The sequence below is a fragment of the Mastigoproctus giganteus genome, chromosome 2 (assembly GCF_048544385.1).
Source record: "Mastigoproctus giganteus isolate SK-2022 chromosome 2, ASM4854438v1, whole genome shotgun sequence".
Classification (NCBI taxonomy): Eukaryota; Metazoa; Arthropoda; class Arachnida; order Uropygi; family Thelyphonidae; genus Mastigoproctus; species Mastigoproctus giganteus.
The window spans coordinates 165,291,606-165,312,947 of record NC_143576.1 but is presented as its reverse complement, the minus strand read 5'-3'; the positions used below and the strand labels follow the sequence as shown (position 1 = coordinate 165,312,947).

Below are 21,342 nucleotides of genomic sequence, written 5' to 3'. Positions count from 1 at the left end.
ACTGTTAGATAAGAAGAGAAACGCATGGATTAGGCAGCAAACTCAAGTAAATGACATTCTTATCAAAACTAAAGAACTAAAATGGTCTTGGGCAGGACACATAGCTCGAAGACATGATGACAGATGGACTAAGAAAATAACAGAATGGTACCCAAGAGGAGCTAGAAGAAAACCTGGAAGACAAAGGCGGAGATGGATAGATGAAATTCATGAGTTTTTGAGTAGTAAATGGATGGCCAGTGCTCAAAACAGAAGGAACTGGAAAGTTGCTGGAGAAGCCTTCATCCTGCAGTGGATTGAAAATGGCTGATGATGATGATGATGATGACCCCATTCACAAAGAAAGCAACAAAATTTTTGTGTTTCCCTTTTGCCTTCCTAACAAGATTGCAATAACTTTTAAGTCTACAAATCCACTATTGGTACTCCATGTAGTTGATGGATTAAATAAGAAGCTTCATGGTATCATATAATTCATTCATATAAACTGCATCACCTCTTAGAATTGATGGTAGTGTATTGCCACTATGTAATAGCACTGCTTTTAAACTTAATTTTGAAGAATCTGTGAAAAGTCTCTAGTCTTGAGAGTTGTAGTCAGTATTAATTGAGTCCATTAAACCATTGATGTCAATGCAGACAAGAAGTTTATTTTCCATTTTAAAAAAAAAAACTGGGTTTAATCCTTTTGGTGATACCTGTATTCGGACACTTTAACATTATCTTGAAGGAGATTCCACTGTTGCAGTCTTGAGTCTAAAATTTCTACCTTATTTTTTGTTAAATCAAGATCTTTTCAATTAACCGATAAGATCATTTAATTCATTTTTTCAGTAACTGTAGCCCTGCAAAAGGAAAAGTTGAAATAAAATTAGGACCTAGTGATGTGTAATGTTCAGGTGATTTATCTCGGCCATCTCCTGACTCTTCATCAGGTCCTGAAACACATTTAACTGGTGGATCATGAATGGAAGCCCTTCTCTGTGGGGTACTGGTGAAATAGCAGATGGTATATTCAAGTAACTTAGGGTCCACGTTCTGCTTGGAAACCCCCCCCCCCTGCTGAAGAGGTGATACTGTATAAAAGTAACTGAAGGCTCTCTCTATATCATAGGCATAACGAAGGTCTGGAGTGGCCTTGACCTGCAGAGATTAGAAGCACAGGTATTTCAGCAAATATGAGGCACCCAGCTTTTGTATTGGTACCCCACCTTGCAGCCAAAATAACAGTTGCATGTTTTTTTTATTATTATTATTGAAGTAATGTTTTAAGTTTTTGCTCAGTCAAAAGCAACAACTGTAGACAGATGCCTGGCTCAGACTGACTAACGTGTCTAAACAAGAAATAATACACCGGTGGCTGTAGTGTTGCTATACAAACTGAAGCTCAAGGACAAATTTCCCAAAAAAAAACAAGCAAAAAAACTGAAGTTGACATTTTTTGACATTAAGCCTGATATACCTTCATCAATATCATTGATAAATATACAAAGAAACAGTGGACCCAACACCGAACCCAGTGGGACTCCACTAATAACATTAGTCCACGAAGAGTAGCACCCATTGTTTACCACCCTCTGTCTTCTCCCACTCAACCATCCTTTTATCCATTGTAGCAACTTACCCTTAATACCATTCTGCTCCAATTTGTACAATAGTCTTCCTTTTGCAACAGTGTCCAAAGCTTTTCTGAAATCCAAGTATATAATATCAAAATTATTTTTTGCATCCAGTTCCTTTGTAACCACATCATAATATCCAATAAAATTTGTCAGACAAGACTTTCCCTTAACAAACCCATGCTGTGTCTGAATTATTGCTGTAATCTGTCTAGATGTTCCTGCAATGCATCTATAACCAGTGACTCCATTATTTTACCCAGATAAGAGAGTAATTGACCCCTGATTGGTGAAAGATAGAATTCAAAAAAACCTAATCTATCCTTTAAAGTTCTCTTATGTTAAAATACGTTGATTTTATAGCCCAAGTTAAAAAAAAAAAAAAAAAAAAGAAAGAAAGAAAAGAAGAAAAAAAACGAATACAAATACCCAAAATAACAAAACAAAACAATGAAAAAAAAACGCATATATTCACATATTTATTGTCTCATCTCTGAATTTTTTTATCATTGTTTTTCTTTTCTTATCCTTTTCTTTACATGGTTTCTTTAATTTTTCTTTTAGTAAAATTCCTTCCCTCCCATAATTTCAAAAATTGTTTACATTAAAAGTGTAGGAACAACTACAGGTAACCCTCGACTTATGCCAGGCAGGGTTAGGGTCCTGGTGGCACAGGTACAGATAGAACCCTTTATATCATGGAGTCAATGGGAAATCACGGGGTTAGTTTCTGGGCACCAAACATTTTACTTACCCTTTTCAGTACTGGAGTAAAGCTCAGAAAGAAACTTTTATAATTAAAAAACTGTTTTGTTTTTAATCTGCATAAATCTAATAGTATGTATATGTAAATAAAAAATAAATAAAACATTTTGACTATGCCGTAATTCCAAAGTTTTAGTCAGTTTTTGAAAGTCCTGGTTGAGGATCTTCTGTTGACGCCCCTGGATGAGAAGATTGCCTTTTTTGAAGAAAGGATTAAGTGCTGATTGCCTGAGTTTCTTCCTCGTTTCTTTATGAATTTCAAAATAAGGGTTCAGAGTTGTTATAACACCCATTTTAACTGTGGCGCTCCTCTCCCAGTTGTGATCAATGTCACAGAGCTCATTAGTGAGGGACTCTACACTTGGAGTCCCTCACTAATGAATCCATTGGAGATCACTAATATTTATAATTTTTAGAGGAGAGTCTTCTTCTTTCTTCCCCATGCTGTTGTCTAAGTTCTGCAGCTAACTCTTCAAGGTCTTCATTTGAAAGAGTCTGGCATGACATTTCAAGAGCTCAATTACATCTTCAACTGTAACTTCCTCTAAGCCTACTTCTTGTGCCAGCCTGCTGATGTCTTCTACAACATTTTGTTGTGGCCCAAATCCTCTTAAGTCATACATGAAATCTGGGAGAGGTTTATGCCTCACTCCATTTGAACAATTGACAGTCACTTCTTGCCAGGCTGTGTTAATGTGATTGATGCCCTTTAAGACATCAAACGACCACCAATATTCTTTTATGTTAATGTTGGACATGCCCAAAGCTTTTACCATTTCTGTAAATGTTTGCCTTAGGTAATAAACATTGTTTGGGTTGCTAAACTGATGTTGTATTAGGGGGCATGTAGACAACATTAACTTTAAGAGGCATTCTGACTTCACCCAGATTTGTAGGATGTCCAGGGGGATTGTCCAAAATAAGAATAACCTTGGTTGGTAAATTTTTGTCATTGCAGAATTTGAGAACAGTAGGGCAAAAATAGGTAGTGTACCAATCCAAGAAGATGTCTTGTGTCACCCAAGCCTTCTTGTTTGACTTCCACTACATGGGCTTTGTTTATGGCTTTCATAACACGTGGTGTTTCTGAGTGGTACACCAACATTGGCGTCAAGTTTAAATTGCTTGACACATTTGCGCCCAACAAAATTGTCAGTCTGTCTTTCGATGCTTTAAACTCATGAGCCGGTTTTTCTTCATGGATAACTTTTTCCGATAAAGGCACATTTCATCAACATTGAAGATGAGATCCGAAGGATATTCAACTTCCTCTACTATGCCCTTAAACTCTGCAGGGAATGTGGTAGCCGCCTCAGCATCTGCACTTGCTGCCATGCCAGTAATTTTCACACTTCTGCATTTGGTTCTTGCTTCAAATCTCATGAACCAGCCCTTGCCAGCCAAAAATATTTAATTGTACTGACCTTCTTTCTTCTTTAAGTCTTCAAAAACTGACTTAACCTTTTCACTTATTGCAGCTTGGGTCAAGGGAATGTTTTTTTTTTTGGTCCAAATCATCAAATCAAAGTATCAGCAATTGCTCCATTTTTTTCTAAAAGCTTACTTATGCTGTAACTAACTTGTGTAGCACTTACTCTGGTAGCACTTTGCATCGATTGTTTTATTTAATCAGCATTCTTCATAATTATAATAATAGTCGATGAAGGCATATTCATAGCCCTATACATGTTAGGGCTGCTTTTACCAGCTTTCACTCTCCGAATAACCTCTATCTTATTTTCCAATGTGATAGATCAGCATGCCTTTTTCATGCCTTCATTTGCACTAGGATTCATTGAACTTCTTTTACTAGACATGGCATCTCTTTATTCTATTAAATTAAAAACTTTATAACACGATTGGAAAAAACTGCACTTGGCTATCACTATTATTAATTATTATTTAATTTATTAATTGCACAATTAATAAAAAAATGTTAGTGTAATAAATTTCGAACATGTGCAAATGGCATATACAACAACCAACTGAATGCTTCACTGCATGGACCTTTACCATCCGCATTCACGAGTGGCTACTTTGAGGGCAGGAAGATTTCTCAACTCTGATGCCATGATATGGACGTGCTAATCACTGATTGGCTATGATATGGACATGCAAATCACTGATTGGCTGAGATTGTTCTTGATCACATGAACAGTGCATGATACACAGTACAGTACAATGCTGATAAATTTTGTCTGACGAATTTAAACTTTTAATTATTAAAAAACTTGCAAAAAATAAATAAATAAAAATAAAAATGTCCTTTCATTTAGTGACCGGTGCTATTGTGAATCGGCACAAATCATACTGGCACAAAACGAATTTGGTCTAGAAAATTCGTTTTGTGCTATGGTTGTTCCTATGCTTTTAATGTAAACAATTTCGAAATTATGGGAGGGAAGGATTTTACTATAGGAAAAATTTAAGAAGCTATGTATGTAAAAAATATTAAAGATAGGCAATAAATAAAAATATTTGGAGTGATACCGCTGCAATTTTTTCTGCAAATTTATAATGTAAAAAAATTTTTTTTTTTTTTTTTTTTTTTTTTTTCTCCCAGCTCACACTAAAAATCCATGTCCATTAATATAAGGGAACTAATGTTTAAAGCATAAATAGGATCGGTTTGTTTTGCTCTGCAAGAGGTAAATGTTTTTTTTTCATTGTATTATATATTAATGGAATTAACCGCAAAGAAACGAATTGTTTAAAGTCGTGATTAGGGAATCATACACCTAACTTATGAAGTTTTGAGGTTTGCATTTTCTTTAACTAAAATACCCAACCCTCATACATTCCTCCTCTTACCCATGGTGGATGGGAGTATGAAGAGGAATCAGTGTACAGGTACTACCAGTTGAGAAATACTGCTTTATATAATAGCTTTTAAAATTTATGTGATTTGTAGCAATGGGAAACAACTGACAACAGTTAATTCTTTCATTAGTATGCATGATCCTATTATACCTAATTCTGCTCCTCGAAGTAAACATCAGAAGCGCACGTGAGTAAATTTTTTTTGATATTTACACTGTATACTCCTAAAAATAATATTATTCTCATAAATTGCATGAAAATTGATATTTTTTTATATTGAATTTAAACTTTATAACATAATATTTAAATTAACTTGTGTGAACTTTATACAGATTTATTTGTACATCTTAATAAAGGTGATAAGATTTTATTTTAATACAGGATTAAAATAATTTAAACGTTTAATGCATCTCTGTGAGCAATTTCTATCCTTGAGGACACTTCGGTCCCTCCAATAATAGTAGCTGAAAGATGGCCATCGAGACTTGGGCTTATGTTAATAAAGAGATGACATTGTTATCCACTTTTCAGAGGGACTAATATATCCAGATAATATATCCAGTTAAATAATATATCCAGATAAAGGCATATATAACACATTATTATTATTATTGTTGTTGCTCTTATATTATTTATCCCTGATTGGGGGGGGGTCACACTTTGTGACGAGTACTGCTACCAAGTACACAGGGTGGTTGTAATGTTTGGTGTTACTGTCGGTTGAGGAAATCTCTGACTATCCTACAGATGTTCAGGATTGCGACTTTCTGGAGTTCCTTGTAGGTGTTCGCTGGGAGACCTATTGCTGCTAGGTTGCTATATAGAGTCTTTGGTTTATTGTTTGTTTGTTTGTTATTTGGTTTTTAGGAGCATTAGCAACTAAGGCCATATTGCTCCGGGGATATGCGGTGGTCATTCCCTGACCTTTCCGCATCCTCCGTATTTGGTGGGCATGGGCTTAAACCCCGGTCTAATCAAGAAGTGTGTGCTACACACTGCTGCTCCTGCCCACCTGGCTACAGAGACGGCGAGTCTTTGGTACCATACCTGTTGTTGACACGGTGATTGGGATGGTTGATACTTCTTGCATATGCCACATCTCCTTGATCTCATGTCTCAGGTTCATGTACTTCCTAATTTTTTCTTCATGAATTTTCTGGACATTGCTAGTGTTCGGCACCACTATGTTAATCAGGTAGGTAGCCTTTTCCATCTTGTCCACAAGGGTTATGTCCGGTCTGTTGTGCGGAATGGTCTTATCCATTATTATGGCACAATCCCGGTACAGCTTGTGGGTTCGGGTGTCTAGCACTGCCTGGGGTTTGTGCTTGTCTGGTACACTTTCTTTGGTCAACTGGTATTTCCTCGCTAGCTTCTAATGTATTATCCTGACTATCTGATTGTGTCTATGAGAGTACTCAGTCTGGTTGATCACCTTGCACCCCACGGTGATGTGTTCGATCATTTCTGAGGCCAGGTGGCATCGTCCTAATGTGTCATCTAACATTCCGGGCTCCTTTGCGATGTATTTTCTGTAGTTTCTGGTGTTGATTACCTGATCTTGGATGGCCAGCATGAATCCTCCAGTCTCGGGGAAGAACGTCCCGCTTGTGAACCATGCATCGGAAGCAGTGGCGTTGATGTGATCTTGATGGAGGCCATTGTAGTGTCTGCCATGGAGTGTCTTCTTTGCCCATCTTTCTAACTTTGTTTCTTGTACTGTCTGGGTGGGAGGGGTTTCCTCGCTTAGGTTGAGGGGGGTATACTACTTAGCTATCTTCCTTATGGTCTGGTGGAGTGGTGCTGTGTTGTTCTCGAAGTAATCCTTCAGGTTAACTATCGCTGTTTTCTGTTGTTCTATTAGGTCTATTGGGCCCCTTCCTCCCTCTTTCCGAGGTATTGTTATTCTCTCCACTGCTGACTTCGGGTGGTGTTAGTGACTCTTGGTCATCATTGTCCTTGTCTTTCGCATTAATTGCCCATCTTTCTAACTTCGTTTCTTGTACTGTCTGGGCGGGAGGGGTTTCCTCGCTTAGGTTGAGTGGGGGGTATACTACTTAACTATCTTCCTTATGGCCTGGTGGAGTGGTGCTGTGTTGTTCTCGAAGTAATCCTTCAGGTTAACTATCGCTGTTTCATGGGAATTGGCCTGGTTGTGATGTTCTCGATCTTAATGGTGGTACTACATTTTGCCATTGTTTCTCCTAGGAATGATATGATATCTTCTAGCTCGGTGTTATTCCAATCTATGACCCCGAATGTGTATGTTAGTACTGGAGCTGCATAGGTGTTTATGGCTTTGTAACTGTATTACCTCCATTCAATTTTGCTTTCAGCAGGCTTCTGAGTCTCTGATGATATTTTTCGGTAATGCACTTCTTGATTTCCTTGTGCTCTAACTGCTCAGCCTGCATCATCCCTCGGTATTTGTAGGTCTCTCCTTCTGTCATAGCTTCGATCTCTTTACCAGTCAGCAGCTGGTAGTTTTAATCAACTAATTTTCCCTGGTGCAATGTGTGGGTGTTGCATTTTTCTAGACCAAATTCCATCCTAATGTCCTTGCTGAATTCTTCGGTGATCCGGAGTAGTTGCTGGAGTTGCTTCTCGGTTGCCACATAGAGCTTGATGTCATCCATGTACATCTGGTGGGTGAGGGTGTACATGTTCTGTCTTTCTTCTTTGAGGATATATCCATACTTACTGCCGTTGAGCATGGTGGATAGCGGATTGAGTGCTAGACAGAACCATAGTGGGCTCAGAGCATCTCCCTGAAAGATTTCTCTTTTCATGGGAATTGGCCTGGTTGTGATGTTCTCGATCTTAATGGTGGTACTACGTTTTGCCATATTTGCTCCTAGGAAGTTTGTCACTGTTGGATTGACCTTGTAGATCTTCAGAGTCTCTATTAGCCAGCTATGAGGTACAGAGTTGAAGGCCTTGCGATAATCGATGTAGGCCGTGTATAGGTTGCGGTGCTTCTTGTAGGCTTGCTCCATAACTGCGGCATCTATGGTTAATTGCTCCTTGCTCCTCCACTTGCAACCTTTCTGCTGTTCGGCCATTATGTTCTGACTCTCTAAGTGATCTGATATCTTCTTGGTTATGCAGGATCTTGTACATCATCGGGAGGCAGGTGATTGGTCTATATTTCGCTGGATTTCTTGAATCTTCGTCTTTAGGCTTCAGATGTATGACTCCTTCAGTGAGAAACTTCGGGATTGTCTCCTGGTGCCTTATCATTCGAGTGAACTGCTCTGCTAGGTGCTTGTGTGTGCAGGTGAGCTTTTTGTACCAGTAGTTGTGGATGTTATCAATTCCTGGGGTTTACCAGTCGTGGGTGTTCCTGATCGACTATTCCTAATCGATATCATCATTCTTTTCTTTCTTCGTGATTCCCCCCCCCTCTCTCAAGGTAACTCAGAAATGTTTTTTTTGGCTTGTGCCGCAAAATCCTCAGGTTTCCTTTCACCATATGACTAATAATAATAACATATATGCCTTTAACCATTATCTGGATATATTTGTTCTTCATAGCAGAATGAAAAGTCTAGTTAATGCAATCATGAAATAAATTGAAAAATATACACATCTTTGTATTCATTTGCCGTTTAGTTGAATGTATTAATCTCAATTCGATATGTTATTCTAGAGTCACCTTGAATAATACATTACTTGAGACATCCATTGTCTGGTGGATGCCACTAGTCTTGACTGATGTCCTTAACCACCTCAGACTAAGCAAATGGTGGATCTGCCTTTTGTTAATACCAGTTTTTGTTTTAAATATTATCAATATAAGTGAACCCCAGAATAACAAGGAAAACACTTTCATCTCTGATATGCCCAAGTCTTGATGGTTGCCATCACTGGAGGGAACCAAAGCAAAGACACAAAGTGAAAGCAGAAATGTATACAGTTCTTAAATGTTGACACTGCTTGAAATTTTATAGGTTGTTCTTGTTGTAACGAAGATCATTGAATTTAGACCAAGAGGACCTATTGTGTGTATTTTTTTTTTTTTTTCGTCTGTGTAAATCACATAATTCCATTTTTTAAATAAGTGCTACAGCTGTTATTTTGAGTCTAAATTTATAATTGCATCAACTACAAATCTAAAGATGACAAGAAAAGAGGTATCAGGTTTTGTGCAGGGTGTTCAAAAATATGCAAGTTTTAAATGCTGATATCTTCCTAAGTAAACCTATTCCAATGATAGAGCTGACAACAACCTGCATAAGTGATGAGATTTCCATAGAAATTAACTAATTCTGACAATATTTTGCCACAGTATAAAAAATTGTATGCAGTCTGCATCAGTGGTATTTAACTTTATGAACACCACTGGTGTTACATATTTTCTTACAGCCTTTCATTAATTAACTATTTTGGTTCATTCCTTGAAATTAAAGTTACTAGATTATATTCTGAGCTTTTAAAAGCTAAAACATTTTTAAGATCTACTTTTTTTTTATTATAAGTAAAATTTATCAATTTTGATTTGTTTTTGAAAATAAAAAACTGTGTTTGGCTGCCAGGTGTTGCTTGGTGAAGACGCAGACTTCTGTAGCTGCTGCAAGCCGATAAGTTTTCATTGAAAGTTTATTGTATTTTTGATTAGTTAGCTTATTAATTTGTGTTTTACAAATAGATTAAATAGGCTTAGTGGCATTCTTTAGTTTATTTTTTTAAATTTAGCTAGTGATTTTGTAAGTTACAACTCTCTACTCTACCATTTTCGTAGCAGTGTTTTTGGCAGGAATATTGTAGCCTAACCAGTAGCTCAGAAGAATAGTAGAGTTTAAATTGTAATAAATAAGTATTTTGAATGGGATAATCACCTTTTATATCTGTTGTATTTTTTGATTAGTTAACTTATTAATTTGTTTTATAAATAGATTAAATAGGCTTAATAGCGCTCATTAGTGTATTTTTTTCAAATTTAGCTAGTGACGTTGTAAGTTGACTCACTACTCTAACCGCTATTGGTGTTTTTTTTTGCTGGAATATTGTAGCATAATTCAGTAACATAGAAGACTAGTAGGGTTTTAATTGTAATAAATAAGTATTTTGAAGGTTTTAATCACTTTTTGGGCATATATCTTTTGTATTTAGCTAAGGCTATAACTAATTTAACATTATGATCGTTACGGTATAGCGTAACTTGATAACATTCATCTCATAAAACTATATAGTGGAATACATATTTCTGCATTAGCTTAGTATAATATTGTATACTCAAGTATAGTATAGTGAATTAATCAATTAATTTTATTAACCTTATTAATTTTCATTGTTAGTTAATTAAATCATATTTAAATGGAAATCATGCCCCAGACTAGAGCAGCAAAGAAACGTGCACAAAGTAGCATGAGTGCTGTGGCTTGGGAAAGAACGAAAGGAGGCGATTGTACAACGCATCACAGCCTACAGTAATGTGCAATTTGTGAAATGTTTACAGACTTTCTGGAACATGACGTTGCATAACATCAGCCAAGGGGGATGTCTTTGTGTGTGCTCGATGTAAGCAGTGTGAAGAAGTTAGGCGACAACTCAGAATTGTTATGGGCCTTTATGGGAGCTTCAAGGACAGGATAGATGCCCTCCAAAGGCTTAAATTAGGGAAGCCATCAAGCTCTCAGCTGCCCACATCAATGCCAGAGCTTGCACTTGGTCATCAGGCAACACAGGAGCTAGTTACTGTCGGTGACTCTATTGTCAGGGAGATGGGAAATATATTCTGCAAAAAAGGATTGGTGGAATAGGACCAGGTTATGCCAGGAGCGAAAGTTGATGACATTGTAGAGCAGATATCATCTTTTAAGGGCACTAAGGGTGATATTGTTGTACCTAACCGCAGGGGTTCGCATCTGGTGAGTATGGGCTTGGAACACCCAGGGTCCTGAGCTGGATATCATCATTCTTCTCTTTCTTGGTGATTTCCTTCTACTTCTCTCTCTCTCTCTCTCTCTTTCTCTCTCTATCTCTCTCTCTCTCTCTCTCTCTCTCTCTCTCTCTCAGGGTAACTCAGAAATTTTTTTTGGCTGGTGCAACATAAGCCTTGGGCTTCCATGCACCATATGGCTAATAATAATAATAATAATAATAATGTTCGCACTATTGACATTAAGGATAGGAGATCTGTGGACATATTTAACAAGTACAGGTCAATGTTGAAAACAATTGCGAGTTAGATTTATATTGGAAATTGTCTACCCAGACATGACAGGAGGGAGTATATGACGAGAGCCTTGTCAATCAATTTGGCCCTGGTGAGATTGTTCAAGGCTTATGGGGTAGAATTTTTCTCGCATTGACATTAGAGATTCTACAGGGATGGGATACACTTAAATATAAAGTTTACAAGAAGATTTTCTGATGCTATTAAGGCAGTGTCAGAAAACTGAGCAGCAGCCTGCAAAGCGAGGTACTGGGGGTTTCAAGGGCTGCTAGGAGCCATCATGGAGCAATACATTGGTTGTGTTTAGGTAACCAAGAGTAAGAATAGGTGTATATGTATACCAATGCTAGGAGTATAGTAAATAAATTTGATGAATTTGAAGTGCTATTCAAAGCATCAAAATCGGATATTGTTGGGATATCAGAGATGTGGTGCCACAAGGGTGTAAGCAGAGCAGTATTTGGTGAGTACAATGTGTACAGAAAGAACAGGAAGAGAGGAGGGGTTATGCTGTTAATTAAGGAACACATAAAATCTAAGGAAGTGCATCCAGTTGACATTGGCAGACAATGCAATGTTGAGTCAGTGTGGTGTGACATAAGCACTGGGAAAGGGAAAATGAGAGTCGGTGTGTGATTAGCTTAGCATTAGCATTAGTAGAGGCATTTGATGCAAGAAAGCAAGCTTATGCAGCATCAGCCAAAAAAATAAAAATAAATAAAAAATAACCACTTCCACTTCACCCCTCTGTTCGTTCGAAATACCTGTCCAGCTGAGCCTTAAACTTATTTAGGCTGTCAACTTCCACGACAAGGGATGGAAGTCTGTTCCACCAACCAACCACCTGCTGGTTAAAGGCAAATTTCCTCACGTCTATCCTACATCTGTCTTTCCTCGATTTGAATTTATGCCCTCTCAGGTGATTATTCTGAGCAAGAGGAAGAATCCCATCGGCATTGAGCATGCTCAAACCATTCAAGGCTTTATACACCTCTATCAGATCACCTCGCTGGTGCCTAAGTCTCCAGACACTGTAATTTGCAAAACTTAAGCCTTTCTTCGTAAGAGCACCCCTTTGTGCCCTTCTCTATACTCATTCCAGCATCTCTACATCCTTCTTGAAATGGGGCCTCCAGACCTGTATACAGTACTCTAGGTGTGGCCTGACCATTGCCTTATACAAGGGAATAATCACCTCCTTATCCCTGCTAGAAAAATTCCTATATATCATCGACAATACACCATGACCTACTCTTGCAGCCCACCTCCACTGCTCAGAAAACTTCATATCTGCCTGCACAACCACCCACAGGTCCCTTTCATTCTCTACCACTGGTACTACACTGTCAGTGTAGTACCACAGAGTTGATACGTTGCTCTGGGGTTGCTGTTTCCCATATGTAGTACTTTACATTTGTCAATGTTAAACTTCATTTTCCACCTCTCAGCCCATCTGCTCAACCTTTCCAGATCCTGTTGCAGTAGCATAGTGTCAGTGACAACCTTGACAACCCTGCCAACCTTCGTATCGTCTGCAAACTTGGACATTAAGCTTGATATACCATCATCAATATCATTTATAAATACAGAAAACAATAATGGACCCAATACTGAACCCTGAGGGACTCCACTAATAACATTAGTCCACGATGAGCAGTGTCCATTGATTACCACTCTCTGTCTTCTCCCCCTCAACCACCCCTTTATCAATAGCAGCAATTTGCCTCCAATGCCACACTGCTCCAATTTGTGCAGCAGTCTTCCATGTGCAACAGTATCAAAAGCCTTTCTAAGATCCAAGTATATAATATCAAAGTTATTCCCTGCATCCAGTTCTTTTGTGACTGCATCATAATATCCAATCAAATTGGTCAGGCAAGACTTCCCCTTAACAAAACCATGCTGTGTCTGAGCTATAACTGAAGTCTTGTCTAGATGATCCCGCAGTGCTTCTTTAACCAGTGCCTCCATTAATTTTCCGGGAACAGAAATTAAACTAACAGGTCTATAATTACTTGTGTCGCCCTTTGATCCTCCTTTGTGAATTGGGGTCACATTTGCACATCTCCAGTCCATGGGTACTTCCCCTGAGTCCAAGGAAGCTCTCATAATTATGGCTAAGGGTTTGCTTACTTCCTTTGCTGCCTCCTTTAATATAAATGGATAGATCCCATCCACCCCAGGTGCCTTTCTTGTATTTATCTTCAACAATTTCTCCTCCACTTTACTCTCAGTTATTACAAGATTCTCTAGCTTACTGCCAGAGTTGAATACACCTCTGGCATTCCACTCGCTGAATATCTCCTCGTGTGTGAATGTCGATGCAAAATATTCATTTAGTTTGTTAGCTACCTGAGCAGGATCATCAACAGTTGAGTGATGCAAGAAAGCAAGCTTATACAGCATCAGCCAAAAAAGAAAAAAGAAAAACCTTCCTATTTTGCCCATCCACTCACTCAAATGTTTATCTAGTACAGCCTTAGCGTAAATTTATTTACGCTATCAATGCCTACTACAACAACCTATGGAAGTCTGTTTCGGAATCACCCACCCGCCGCCTAAAAGCAAACTTCCGCACATCTGTTCTACAATTATCTTTTCTCAATTTGAATCTGTGCCCCACTCATGTTCTTAATCTGAGCAAGCGAGTATCCTGTCAGCATTGAGCCTGCTCAAACCATTCAAGGCTTTATACACCTTGATCAGATCACCTCACAGGTGCCTAGTCTCCAGATGCTGCAACTTCCAGAATTTAAGCCTTTCATAAGCGCACCCCCTTTGTTCCTCTCACCAATCTTGTTGTTCTTTTCTGTACTCGTTCTAGCAACTCTACATCCTTCCTAAAATGAGGCTTCCAGACTTGTATACAATGCTCAAGGTGTGGCCTGACCAATGACTTATACAAAGGAATTATCACTTACTTGTCTCTGCTAGCAAAATTCCTATATATCATTGATAAAATTCAATGACCTTCTCTGGCAGCCTGTTTGCACTGTTCAGATAACTTCATATCTGACTGCACAATTATCCCCAGGTCTTTTTCATTCTCCACCTCTCTGAGTGTAGTACCACACAGTTGGTATGTTTCTTTTGGGTTACTGCTACCCCTATGCTGTACTTCGCATTTGTCAATATTAAACTTCAGTTGTCTCTTCTCAGCCCATCTACCTAACTTTTCTAGATCTTGTTGCAGTAGCATACTGGTCTTTACTATCATTAACAACCCTTCCAACCTTTGTATCATCTGCAAACTTGGACATTAAGCCTGATATACCTTCATCTATATCATTAATAAATACACAAATGAACAATGGCCCAGCACCAAACCCTAGGAGACTTCACTAATAACATTAGTCCATGTAGAGCAGTGCCCATTTCTTACCAGTCACTGGCATCTCCCACTCAACCATCCCTTTATCCATTGCAGCAACTTGCCCTTAATGCTCTACTGCTCCAATTTGTATAGCAGTCTTCCATGTGCAACAGTATCAAAAGTTTTCCTGAAATCCAATTATATGATATCAAAATTATCTTTGCATCCAGTTCCTTTGTGACCCCATTGTAGTATCCAATCAAATTGGTCAGTCAAGACTTCCCTTTAACAAATCCATGATGTGTCTTAAATATTACTGCAGTCTTGTCTAGGTGATCCTGCATCACTTCTTTAACCAGTGACTCCATTATTTTCCCCGGAACAAAAGTTAAACTAACAGGTCTATAGTTATTTGCGTCACCGTTTAAACACCCTTTGTGAATTGGAGATACATTTGCACATATCCAGTCCATGATGACCTCCCCTGAATCTGAGGATGCTCTCATAATTATGGCTAAGGGTTTGCTTACTTTCTTTGCTGCCTCCTTCAATATAATTGGATAGATTCCATCTGTTACAGGCATAGGCAAGCACAGCCTGAAACAAGAAGGAGAAAACCACATTTTGCCTCCCCCCATAAAAAATAAAATATTTTATTTTTAAATAAATATATTTTTATAAATACAATTTTCTATATATATTAAAACTTTATTTATTTAAAATATAAATTTATATAATAATGTATTTAAAAATCATATACATTAAAATACATTATAATAGTTTGTAACTAATAAATATTCAACCTTTTTAGGTTTACAATGTTTTTAGGTCTATTTATTTATTTATTATAATATGTTCAAAAGGAACAAAGGTGACGAATTTGTCAATTACTTCTTCTACACTGGCTGCAGCAGTTAAATCCTGTTCCACGTATGAATGCAGTAAATAGTTCAACCGTTCTTACGTCATGACACTTCTTAATTTTGTTTTTATATGACTCATTTTGGAAAAAGGTCTTTCAGAAATGCAACTTTCACACCTGAAAGTTGCATGTCACTTTTGTGAAATTTGGATTTAATTTATATCAATCGGCACCATTAGCCACTTGCTCCAGGTTAAAAGATTTTTGCAGTTTAGATGATTAGTGGCTTTTAACAATGATATTTCTGTCTGTAAATCTATCAAAGATAATTGAAAACAGTTGCATAGTATTTCCATATATTCAGATGTAATATTTAATTCAAGGAGATTCCCCATAGGTTTGATTAGTAGGATTATTTCTTGATCTGCTCTCTACAGCATTCATTAGAGTATCAAGACGTGGGTAATAAAAATTTATTCATAAATCTTCTAAATTTTCAAAGTGATGTTGAGTATTTCCATCAAGATTCAAATATATTTTACTTTTACATTTTGCTCCGGACTGAGGTAGCTCTATACTCAAATCACCACAAATGGAAGATGCAAATGTAAGATTTAAAGGCGTCTGGATTTCTGATCTATAATAAATAATTTTGAAGTGCTGTAACTTGTTCAATAGTAGTTAATAAGTTCATATTTGCTGTCTGGAGTGTTTTGTTCACTCTCAAAATAACCTGTAAAAATAGGATGGAATAATTCGACAGCTCAGATAAATCTGAAATCCAAAACATGTCTTAGGACGTTTGATGCATTTATTTTTGTTTCCGGATTGTTGGTAGCCTCTTGAATTGTTTTATAAGCAACTATGATTTCCTTAACTTGGAACTTTACAGCACTAACTGCTTCTGCTCGACATGCCCATCATGTCTGAGATAATGATTTTAATGTAATAAGCTATTTTTTCATATTTTTAATAACATCTTCTAATACTGCATGGCACACAGCACTGCCTTCCAAGAAATTGTAAATTATTTGCGCTACACCAAAGGAATTTGGGCAGTACAATGTGTACAGGATAGGAAGGGAGGAGGGATTGTGTTATTAGTTAAAAAACAGATAAAATCCAAGGAAGTGAAGCCATTCAACATCGCTGGACAGTTCTGTATCGAGTCAGTTTGGTGTGACATAAGCATTGGGAGATCAAAATTAAGAGTAGGATTGTGTTATAGGCCTAATGACTCTGATGATTATAATAAGAAACTGTACAGGGAAATGGAGTGGGCCAGTAAATCAGAGAGTCTTATAATGGGGGATTTTAATTTCCCAGATATTGACTGGAATTTGTGGGTTAGTCACTCACACACTAGCAAGGCTTTTGTGGATTTATTGGATGATTGTTTTCTACATCAGCATTTTCGGGAGGCAACTAGAGGGAGTAATACTCTTTATTTGATTATCAGCAGTGATTCTTCATGCATTAAGAATCTGCAGATAAAGGAACCACTAAGTGGCAGTCATCACAGTGTGCTGAAGTGGGTTTTACTCAAAGAGGTAACTACCATTACTAGTAAAGGGAAGGGCTTTTGCTTTCGTAAAGGTGACTACGGTGATCTGAGACAGTATTTAAATTCTACACAGTGGGACCAACTGATGATGTTACGAACAGCAAATTCAAAATGGAAAGCATTCAGAGAATTAATCTTGGAAGATACTAGGGCTTTACATACCAACTAAGAAATATTGTTCAAGGTTTAGGCCTAAATGGATGTCAGATGAACTAATGAGACATATGGCAGAGAAGAAAAATGCATGGGATACATATGAATTAATGGTGACATGGAAGCCTATGATAGATATAAGCTGGTCTGTAACCAAGTCACAAAGGAGATTAGGCAGGCAAAGGCAGACTATGAGAAATCCTTGGCAAAGGATGCAAAGAAAAACAGAAAAGAGTTCTTTACCTATGTAAACTCTAGAAGGAAAGGGATGAATCAGATTAGTCCACTGGATATTGATGGTTCAACAGTTGAGGATCCTGCTCAGGTGGCTAACAAACCAAACGAGTATTTTGCATCTACATTCACACATGAGGAGTTATTCAGGAAGGGGAATGCCAGAGGTGAAGTAAACTCTGGCAGTGCGCTAGATGATTTTGTAATAACTGTGAGGAAAGTGGAGGAGAAATTATTCAGGATAAACATATCAAATTCACAAAGGAGGATCAAAGGCTGACACAAGTAATTATAGACCTGTGAGTTTAACTTCTGTTTCTGGAAAATTAATGGAGGCACTGGTTAAAGAAGCACTGCAGGATCATCTAGACAAGCTTCAGTTATAGCTCGGACACAGCATGGTTTTATTAACAGAAAGTCTTGCCTGACCAATTTGATTGGATACTATGATGCAGTCACAAAAGAACTGGATGCAGGGAATAACTTTGATATTATATACTTGGATCTTAGAGAGGCTTTTGATACTGTTGCACATGGAAGACTGCTGCACAAATTGGAGCAGTGTGGCATTGGAGGCAAATTGCTGCTATGGATAAAGGGGTGGTTGAGGGGGAGAAGACAGAGAGTGGTAGTCAATGGACACTGCTCATCGTGGACTAATGTTATTAGTGGGATCCCTCAAGGTTCAGTATTGGGTCCATTATTGTTTTCTGTATTTATAAATGATATTGATGGTATATCAAGCTTAATGTCCAAGTTTGCAGACAATACAAAGGTTGACAGGGTTGTTAAGGACACTAGTGACAGTATACTGCTGCAGCAGGATCTAGAAAAGTTGAGCAGATGGGCTGTGAGGTGGCAAATGAAGTTTAACATTGACAAATCTAAAGTACTACTTATGGGAAGCAGTAACTCCAGAGTAATGTATCAACTGTGTGGCACTACACTGACAGTGGTAGAGAACAAAAAGGACCTGTGGGTAATTCTGGAAGCAGATATGAAGTTTTCTGAGCAGTGCAGACGGTCTGCAAGAGTAGCTCATGGTATCTTGTCAATGATATACAGGAAATTTTCTCGCAGGGAAAGGAGGTGATTATTCCCTTGTATAAGGCAATGGTCAAGCCACACCTTGAGTACTGTATACAGGTCTGGAGGCCTCATTTTAAGAAGGATGTAGAGCTGTTGGAACAAGTAAAGAGAAGGGCAACAAGATTAGTGAATGGAAGAAAGGCTTAAGTTTTGCAAATTACTGTGTCTTGATAGTAGTCACCTGCAAAGTGATCTCTTTGAGGTATATAAAGTCTTGAATGGTTTGAGCATGCTCAATGCTGATGGGACTGTTCCTCTTGTTCAGAATAATCACCTGAGAGGGCATAAATTCAATTTGAGGAAAGACAGTTGTAGGATAGATGTGCGGAAGTTTGCTTTTCACCAGAGGGTAGTTGGTTGGTGGAACAGACTTCCATCCTTTGTTGTAGAAGTTGATAGCCTAAATAAATTTAATGTTGAGCTGGACAGGTATTATTATTATTATTATTATTATTAGCCATATGTTGCAAAAAAGCCTGAACGGAGGGATGAAATGGGAGTGGGTTTTTTTTTTTTTTTTTTGACTGTTGCTGCATAAGCTTGCTTTCTTGCATCGTATGCCTCTACTAAAGCTAATGTTAATACTATATGACTGCACAATTACCTCCTGTGTATGTAGCCTAAATAAATTTAAGGCTGAGCTGGACATGTATTTGGAACAAATCCTGGGTTGAAATGGGAGTGGTTTTTTTTTGGCTGATGCTGCATAAACTTGCTTTCTTGCATCATATGCCTCTATTAATGCTAATGCTAAAAAAAAGTCAAAAGCACCAGGATTGTTTTTATGCAAAGTGCAACTCTCAACCAGTACAAAATTCAAAAAAATTAGGAAAACAACGAATATATGAAATTTTATAATTCATAGATTTGCACTTTGCTTGAACACCATTCAAACAACCAAACATAGATTGTGCATCATCAAAGCAAACTGATAAAACATTTTCCCAAGATAATTTCAAATTTTGCAATACTTCATCTATGGCGTCAAATATTGATTGTGCATCAACTTGTTTTATTCATGTCAATCCTATGAAGCGCTCTACAACAGTACTTTTTTTCTGAAAGGAAAAAAAAAAAAAAAAAAACGAAAGGCAACTGAAAGTTGTTTGTGATGGCCACAATCTGATGTTTCATCAGCAATCATTGTAATTTTCTTATGCTTAATTTCATCAATTATTTTTTGAAGTATAATGTTCTGAAAAGATGCAATAAAATAATTTTGAGAACGATTGCTAATGTATTATGCATTAGAAGGGCCAAATTCTATATGATGTCATAAAACTTTGTCATATTTAGTAAGTAGGTCTATTATGTCGAGAAATAAACTGTTTTCTGTACTGCTCGTTGTCTCTTTATGACCTCTGAATAGACGTCCTACAATAATTAGGTTTCCAACAACCTCTATAAATCGTTCCACTATTTTATGGGGTTTTTTTTTTTTTATGTTTCTCTTCTTTCCTCTTATTTGATATAAATTTGTTTTCATCAAGAAGTTCATCTATACCTTTTTCCATATTTTTGTATGCATCATGTTTTTCCTTACTAGCAGTATGAAACTGTGATTTTTCATGTGTTTTAAATGCTGTTTTTGCTTTCTTCCAATTACAAACACCATGAGAAATTATTATTATTATTATTATTAGCTATGTGGTGCAAGGAAGCCTGAGGCTTATGCTGCACCAGCCAGAAAAAAATTCATTCTTGAGTTACACTGAGAGAGAGAGAGAGAGAGAGAGAGAGAGAAGTAGAAGGAAATCACCAAGAAAGAGAAGAATGATGATATCCAGCTCAGGACCCTGGGTGTGCCAAGCCCATACTCACCAGATGTGAGCCCCTGAGGATATAAATGTATTTAAATTATATTACTTCATGAGTGTTTCAGTTCCAGACAATCTGCACGTAAAAAAAAAACTGCATCGAGCTGCTCACTATACTCCAACCAACTGTGATTTTCATACCATTTCTCTTGAAAGATTCATTGTCAGCCATTAATACATGTCCTTGGGTGAACAGAAAGTGGAAATGGAAAAGCCCAAATGGATTAACAACTAATGAAATCGAATTCATCCTCACTAACATAAGATATATTGTGAATGATGTTACTGTCCTGAACAAGGTAAATGTTGGAAGTGATCACAGAATGGTAAGGTGCACACTTGATATAGATTTAAGAAAAGAAAGGAAAAAACTGAATCGAGGAAATAATATGAAGATCTTAGAGATAACAGAAGAAGAGAAAAAGCAGTATGTACTGGAACTTAAGAACAAGTTTGAGCTTCTGCAGACTGCTCAGGACCAAGATATTGACAAGGAATATTACAACTTTATGAAAGTGATAAAGCCCAAAAAACCTATAAGTAAAAAGAAATCCAAAGAAGAAAAAATTAGTCAAGAAACACTTGTTCGAAGACAACAAATTAAGAACAAGATAAACACTGACGAGAAAATTGAGTATACTGAGTTACGCAAAGCCATTAGAAAGAGACTCGGAGAGGACATAAGAATATATAACATTAAGGGAAAACACAGGATTTAAATCAGCAGCCATGAGCAGTAATACAGAAAGACAAATGATACTGAAACTGAGGAATACCGAATAAGAAAATATAAATAACAGAGAAGGCAATAATTCAAATAGTGGAAGACTACTATAGAGAATTATTTAAGGAGAGAGGGAATGATGGTGGTGGGGAAGATGGATCACAAATTAATAACACATACGATATACCTGATGAGGTAGAACAT

The 21,342-nt window shown here is 37.4% G+C and overlaps 1 protein-coding gene across 3 annotated transcripts in view; it reads left to right on the top strand.

Annotated features, from left to right (window-relative positions):
- The window catches only part of bchs (WD repeat and FYVE domain containing 3 bchs), a 1,877,108-nt gene that overhangs the window by 1,264,657 nt on the left and 591,109 nt on the right, over nt 1-21,342 (top strand). For all 3 annotated transcript variants that reach the window (XM_090389621.1, XM_090389619.1, XM_090389620.1), the window contains exon 51: nt 5,335-5,391. In XM_090389621.1, coding sequence (XP_090245747.1) covers nt 5,335-5,391 — 57 coding nt within the window. The remainder of the gene's footprint in view (nt 1-5,334; nt 5,392-21,342) is intronic.